The sequence below is a fragment of the Narcine bancroftii genome, chromosome 2 (assembly GCF_036971445.1).
Source record: "Narcine bancroftii isolate sNarBan1 chromosome 2, sNarBan1.hap1, whole genome shotgun sequence".
Lineage (NCBI taxonomy): Eukaryota > Metazoa > Chordata > Chondrichthyes > Torpediniformes > Narcinidae > Narcine > Narcine bancroftii.
The window spans coordinates 155,169,180-155,176,939 of record NC_091470.1 but is presented as its reverse complement, the minus strand read 5'-3'; the positions used below and the strand labels follow the sequence as shown (position 1 = coordinate 155,176,939).

Sequence of the window (7,760 nt, the reverse complement as noted above, 5' to 3'; positions counted from 1 at the left end):
CATACAGATAGGACTCCCTCAGAGAGCCAGTGGTAGATTTGGACAAGATGGGCTGAAGGATCTCTTTTGGTGCTATAACTGACTAAACAGTCTCCTCTTTCAGGTAAACCGGACATTCTCCAGATGGAAGCAAAGGGCGTGACGGGTTAACACCCGCGTCGTGGGAGAGTCCCCTTCATCTCAGTTTGTAATTCTTTAGTAATACGGTCAGGAAATCATCAGTTAATTCCACGGAGGAGCTTGCGCCGTGTAAATGGCCTTGCTTTCTTACTGTTGTGTCGTCTGTGCGTACGTGAGCCGGGTCAGTCGCTCGAATCCCCCCCTCCCCAACCAACCCCAGAGGCGGGGCTGGCTGGCTCAACGCGATAATCTGACGGGAGGGTGGGAGGGGGGTTGTTGCTGTATCCTTGGCCTCGAGGAAGGCAGACAGAGCCAGAAGGAAGCAGGGAGTGAGTCGCAGGGCAGAAGCTGCGATGGGGCACACTTGCAGAGTTTCTTGGCTCATTCTGACTCTGTCATTCCTGACTTTCATTTTATTCTCCCAATTTCCCGTTTGTCAGAGTGAAAGCCGGAGAGATCCGATCGCGAAAGGTAATGGGGGAGGGGAGAGAGTGATAGAGTGTGGGTGAGACTTAAATCGGCGGTCGCCGAGGGTGTGGGAGGGTTGGAGAACTGGGAGCGGGTGGCGATCACTGAGAATTGGGATGGAAACTTGAGGAGTTGGGCAGCTGGGGGGAGTTCTGTGGTTCTGAACAGACTGATGGCAAAGTGGACTCGGGGTCAGTGGTATGAGTCTGAGAGCAGAGGGAGGCTGGAGAGCTCCGGGGAAGGGTGGTGCACAGATTTGGAGTGTTTTAGTTCAGCACCGAATGTATCCCGATGTTTCTCCTTGGGTTTACAGATGTCTCTGGGGATGGTGGAGATTGGAGATGCTGACGTGGACGGGGCGGGGTGGGGGGTGGGGGGGGGGGGTTAGATGAGTGGCTGGACCGAACTACAGCAGTCTACGGTCGGCAGGCAGCCAGTGCAAGGAGCGCTGCCCCCTCCGCGGGGTTTGAGGCTTCGGGTCTCCACTTTTCACTCTGGGGGTTTCTCCCCGCCGCCCCAACCGTCTCCCGCGTCTCAGACCCCCTTTCCTATGGCAAGAACTGAGATTCCGCTCTCGCTTCATTGGACAAACTAGAGGATTTAATAGATTGAGAAGGCATTAATTAAAACCCCGTTACCGGAGAAAATTACACGTTCTGACGGCCAGTATCCGGACGGCCAGATGACAATCAATTGATATGATCATTTAAAAAAGATTAAAGAGAATGGGAATAAAGACCACCTGTGTGAGAGCACGTCTGGTTCTGAACTCTTATGTCACTGTGGTGGAGTCTGAGAGAAGTCCTTGACTATGAAAAAGGCTTCTTGTCCCCAACACAAGGCAGCAGACCTCTCCTGGCATATATACACGTGGGACCTTCACTGTGCTGAGATTTTTCACGATCTCAGCATCACGTTCAAATGTATTCGTGAAAACCAATGTTCATTAGGATGGACAGGGAAAAAAAAAACGCGTATTTCAGAGAGTGTTGCAGTTTTTAAAAAAAATCACTTTCAGGATTTGGGTGTTCCTGGAAAGAATTGCCATACCCAATTACCTATGGAAAAGTTCTTGTGACTCAGCACTGATTGATGTGATTCTTCTAATAGAATCTCCCACAATGTTGTTGGGTACAGAGTTCCAGAAGTTAGATCCAGTCACAATAATGGACCAGCAATGTATTTCCAAGTCAGGAGTAAAACACCAAACACATACCTTGATGAAGGGGTCAAGGTTATGTATCTTTGCTACATAAAGTACACCATTTCACCTGCTGAGTTTCCCCAGCTTTGTGTTTTTACTTTTTCCAATGTGGTTTGGGATGGCCAGGATAACTGTACCCCCTTGCCTGGCTTGGAGGTAGAAGTCATGGCTTTGAGAGGTGTTCTCAGAGTAACATTTTGATATTGGGAACTACTGCAGACAGTATACATTGGTAGGGGAGAGAATGAATCTTTTGGGTGTTGATGTCATGAGCAATTAAATAGGCTGCTTTATCCAGGATGGTTTGGAGGTTCTTGAGTGTTGGAGCTGCCCATCCAAGCAAGTCGACCTGTCTTGTGGATGATTGAGGGGCCTCATGATGTAAGACAGATTCTACAAGATAACAAGCCTCTGCTTGGCCACCTAATTTTCTTGCGATATTTATAAAGCTGGTTGAATTGAGTTTCTGGTCAGTGGTGACTCCCAGAATGTTGATAGTGTGGGATTCAGTGAAAGGAATGTCATTGCATGTCGAGGGTAGTTGTGGAGACAAGTCTTAGCATTCTTGTAGTATGATTGTTACTTGTCACTTTATCAGTCTATACCTGAATGTTGTCCAGGTCTTGCTACATTTGTTTTATTTGTTGAATTGCAGTTAGAATTGAATATTCTGCATTCTTCAGTAAATTGTGATCATTTCCTAGAAAGTATGACTCCATAGGTTTTCCTTTTAATGTTTATTGACTTTAGTTTTACAAGAGCTCCTTAATGCTGCATGTTAGGTGCTGCTTTGATGTCTAAGGCAGTCACTCTGACATTGCCTTAGAATTCATCTGTTTGCTCCATATTTGGACCAATGCTGAGATGTGTCTGGAGTAATGGGATTCTGGCAAAATACAAAGTAAGTCATCAGTGAGTAAGTACCACTTGCTATGACTCTACTATTAATTAATAATATTTATTTTAATATATGTACATATGTACTGTATTGTTTGTAAGGTCTGTACCCATGTTTTGCACTATTGTCTGTTACAATCAGATGACAAATAAACTTGGAACTTAATAGCACAGTCAGGTTTTGTTCCAACCCTTTGCTAATTAATGAGACTAAACTGCTTGGGCAGAAATCACACAGATTGGATTTGTCCCACTTTTTGTGTACAAGTCATAACTGGATAGGTGCCAGGATTATGTAAATACAATGGAAAAGTTTGGCTAGAGGTGAATGTCGTCTGTACAGTACTATAACTAGGATGTTGCCTGGTACTGTAGTCTTTGATGTATTCTGTGGTCTCAGCTTTGCTGATATCACATGAAGATAATCAAATTTTCTGAAGACTACTGGAATTTGTCAGATTAGATCTGAATAAATTCCGCATCAGTAGGCCTCCTGGCTAGTCTTCATCATATTGACAGAGATTTCTACAATTTATAGCAAGGTCAGGGATTCTGCTCACTAATCTTCAGATGACAGGAATGTTGTGACCCACCATAGGGTGACAGGGCTGCTCATTCTCCAGCAAATTGTAGTGCATCGCTCACTGATCTACATGTCCTCTGGTCATTTTAGGGACACCCCTTGTATATGAGCGAGTGTTTGGGAGACCAGTGGAATACCCCCATAGTCCCCTGCGAGATGCTGTGACAAGCAGAGCTCGATAATAAAGTTTGTGAGGTCAATTGGAGACTGCACCTCCTGCTTGCTGTCCCATCACAGCCTATTCTGTGATCCTCTCCCATGCCTGTTTTTGTTGATTTTCAACTTAACAAGTAGTTCAGGTTGCAATTGATTGTCAGAAATGGAATGCTTTCATAATCTTAAGAAGCTTATATTCCATCTTGGCTGTCTCTAACCTGATGGGATCAACAGTGCCTTTTGCTATTTCTGAGAACACGCCCTTTACTTTCTGTTATCTCTCTGGTCCCATTCCTCTTTCTCTTTCCCTTGCCCATTACCCATACCTTCCTTCCTCCAGCTCCTTGCCTCTTCCTCTTTCCGAGTGCATCTTTCTCACCCCTCATCTTCCTCCCATCACTTCCTAGTTCTTACTTTTCCCCAATTTCTTCCCAATCCAACCTGTTTTCTCCTATTACCTTCCAGCCTGTTCTCCTCTCCCACCTGCTTTCATTTGGACTTCTGTCCATTTCTCGCTATTCCTAATGAAGGGTTTTGGCCCAAAAAGGTGATTATCTATTGCTATCCATGGATGGGGCCTGACCTGCTGAGTTCTTCCAGTATTTGTGTATTGATGAAATGTTGTTATGGAAGGCTCTGTTATTAAGTACAATTGTAAGGTGTGGATTAAGTGGTAGGGAGAACGGCAGAGTGTTGGGATGTGATATGCAAAGAGAGGGGTGTAGATTAGGGATAGAAGTTCGTGTGGCTGCACTGGGAATGGGGTGAGGAGGATGCGAGTTGTGTGTTGGTTGCAGTTTTGAGGGGTGTGTAAAGCCTTTTGTGAGTTGAGATCGATTCCTTTATTGCCACATAATTCAGCACATATAATGTTACACAAAATTGATTTTAGTCTACTATAAGGCAGACAAAGAGTCACCATCAGCAGAAATTTCCCAGTGTCCCTTAGAGTCCGAGATAGAGAAGCAAAGAGAGTCCACACAGTCACTGAGTGTCTGCAGCCACACAGCCTTAGGTGCAAACCACTGGCAACATGAGCTCCAGATCCAAACCTCCAACATCATCAGAAAGCCTTCAGCACCCTCAGTATTCTCATTCTCGCATCTTGGTTCCAAAACCTGGTACCCTTTCAGCCAGTCTCAAACCTGTCTCCAGCAGTCCTCAGCCTTCTGAGAGTCCTTTGACCACAGTTGCCTGCAGCCTGTGTGGGTTGAATCACCAACTACCTACTGCCTGTGTGTTCTTTAGCTAGAGTCCCTCACTACTCTGCCTTCATGGTCACCGTCGTGTAGAGTCATCTCCTTTTGCTTGTCCTTCTCAAATTGGGTCCCCCTGTTTTCAGATGCCCTGCACCAGTCTTCTGCTTCCATGGAGTGTGCAACCCCTCACCCCAAACACAGGCGCTCCTTTAACAGGGTATTTAAAGCCTGTACAGAGCAGTCAGTAGTTGGACTAGGTTGTAGAACTCTGCAGAGAAGCGCTGTGCCTCTGCTTTCCGCTCTGATTCCTCACCAGCGGCAGTGCTGTCACTTTTTTGGCCATAGTGGGGATGTTGAGACTGTGTTCACTTGGCTACAAGCAGCAGTGAGGAGGCTATAAGTGCAGGCTGTGAATTAATAAGTGGGATGTACAAAAAAGGGTACAATGAGCTCTATCTCTCATACAAATGGTCTTTCTTTATTGTCTCTTGCAGAAAATCTCTTGGTTTTCACTGTCGCCACAAAAGAAACAGATGGATTCAAACGTTTTATTAGATCTGCGAACTTCTTCAATTACACAGTTAAGGTGATGCAACTTGTAACTGAATCTTCCACACCCGACACTAAAAGCTAATTAAACAAGCACAACTATTGTTAGAGGCTTGTCTTATTTATTCTGTCTGATTCCCTGTCAGACTAATGCTTGTGGTTACTGAACCTGTTAGCCATTTAATAGGCAGAGGAGGACACCTGATTGCTTGTATAAATTTCTGATCTGAAATTCAACCTCCAAACCACACCTCTGCTCCTCCCTGTCCCCCCTCCACTCCCCTCTTCTCAGTCGCCAGCAGGATGGGGGGAGCGGCTGCTGGGAGCAGAAGCTGGGGTATAGAGCAGTCTAACCTCTGCGTTACCTGGTACTGACTCTCAATCCATTTGGGCCAGGGCTTGCCCATGGCCACTGACTGTATGTTCACTGCTTCTGCTAGTTTCATTTCTGTCCTGACAGCACCTGGATGAGGTTCTCAATCAGCCCTTTCAAATTGCCTTGTTAACTGGGCAATTTACTAGGTGAAAACCCAGGGCCAAACCGGGCAAGCCCAGTCAAAATCAACCTGGGTCCCAGACCTACCTCGGAGGTGGTCAGGGAATCCAGTTAAACTTACCCGGGTTGCCTATTTGAAAGGAGAAATGGCTCACCCAGTTACTTTTGAACTTTAAAAAGAAAGGGAATAGAAAGAACATGGATCAGGGGATTCCTGTGGCTGCGTGACATGTCACTCACCACATCATTGTAGAGTGGGAGGGGAATCCCCATTAAATTGCGGGTTGGCCATTTAACAGGTAGGTTAGGCTACTATTTGAAACAGCCAGTAATCTCAACTGGGTCCCAGGAGGGATACTTGAGTACTATAATTTGAAAGAGCCTATTGGGGACCCCCTCCACCCTCGCTCTGGCTCCATCATCTTGCTTTCCCCCTGCCTGAGTGCCTGGACAGATCATGCCTCATTGGAACTCTCCTAGACTAGCTCCGGCTTCTCGACATCTGCAGCCACTCCCAACAGGTGACCCTCAGCTTTGTCTGATCCTCCTATCGCACATCTCATATTGGCGGCGCTCTGCTGTGGTGTGGCCTGGCCTAAGCGAGGAGAACCCAACTGCTCATTCCATTCCTTTACAAGGTCCATTCCTCCAATGCCTACTCCCTCTTCCCTCTCCTTGACCATCCCGAGAGCCCTCGTCTGGCTGCAAGGATTCTGAGTGCTCTGGGGTGACTTCAGGAGTGCTGGGATCTCCTCCAGCCACATTTCTGGGAGCTGCACATTACACATCAAAGAGCTGCAGGTGGCTCCTGAGCCGTGGTTTAGTCACCCCTGTTCTATGGTTTCTAGGTAGGAAATGGATGCATTGTGTCCATTTATTGGTGGATCAGTCCTGGCTTTGAATAATTGGGATCTGTTGGCTTCAATGAGGAGTATGCATATTTGCTTTGAATGCAAGTAATGACTTTCTTTTCTTTTAAAATTATTTTTATTGAGTTTTATCATACAACCACACATCAGAAGTCCATATAAATTAAATATAATTACATTTGGATTGCAATCATTTCATGTAGAAATAATAATACATGGACTTGTATTCTAATCTAAAGATGTAATAGATAGTAAAAAAAGAACATGCCCATTTACTGCATCCTCGCACCTTGATCATTCCGGTGATGAAAGTCTTAGTGAAAGAGATCTTAATCTTCCTAACATTGTCTAATTTTTTCCAAACTTAGAAAGGACATAATATCCAGTAACTATTGTCAATGGGTGGGTGGAAAGTCCTCTTTCTATTTAAGCAATATTCCTCTTCTAGCAAGTAATGTAGAAAATGCTAAGACCTGTTTTGGTTAGACGTAAAATATACATTTACATTACTGGAGAATCCAAACATTGCAATCAACGGACATAGTTCTAGATCGATCCTAAAAATGGCCAAAAATGTTCTGAAAATAGCTGTCCAATTTTCTGCTAAATGGGAACAAAACCAAAACACATGTATGAAAGAGGCTTCAAATATTTTGCATTTGTCACACAATGAGTTGATATCTGGGTAGATTCAAGCAAGCTTAACTTTAGAAAAATATACTCTATACACCACTTTGAATCAAACTGTGCCTAGCGCATAGAGATGAGTCATGGATAAGAGTGAAAATTAAAATCCAATCTTCTGAAATAGACATATTAAGATAATTCTCCCATTCAGTTCGGATCCTAATTAAAGAGACTGTTTTTAAATTCAATATTTTATAATATAAGGAAGATATTATACTTTTATGTACAAATTGAAATTCAATAAGTTCATCGATGAAATTTGGATCTGCAAAATATGGAAATATAGAAAGTTTAGAACAAATAAAATGTCTAATTTGATAATATCTAAAAAAGTGTCGTTTGGCTGATTAAATTTCATCATCAATTGTTGTAAAGATGCAAAATTTTGTTGGATAAAAAGATTGTTAGAAGTTTTAATTCCTAGACGATTCCATTCTTCATAGTGGGTTGGAATAAATGATTGAGTAGAATAGGACTAATAGTGTAAATGTAAATCCCATAATTCAAAAAAAATCCTAAATTGACTCCCAAT

The 7,760-nt window shown here is 44.0% G+C and overlaps 1 protein-coding gene across 3 annotated transcripts in view; it reads left to right on the top strand.

Moving 5' to 3' along the window:
• Positions 1 to 383: 383 nt before the first annotated feature.
• plod1a (procollagen-lysine, 2-oxoglutarate 5-dioxygenase 1a) overlaps positions 384 to 7,760 on the top strand; it is a 28,202-nt gene continuing 20,825 nt past the window's right edge. For all 3 annotated transcript variants that reach the window (XM_069918700.1, XM_069918699.1, XM_069918698.1), the window contains exons 1-2: positions 384 to 591; positions 5,122 to 5,213. In XM_069918700.1, coding sequence (XP_069774801.1) covers positions 474 to 591; positions 5,122 to 5,213 — 210 coding nt within the window. In that variant the 5' untranslated portion in view covers positions 384 to 473. The remainder of the gene's footprint in view (positions 592 to 5,121; positions 5,214 to 7,760) is intronic.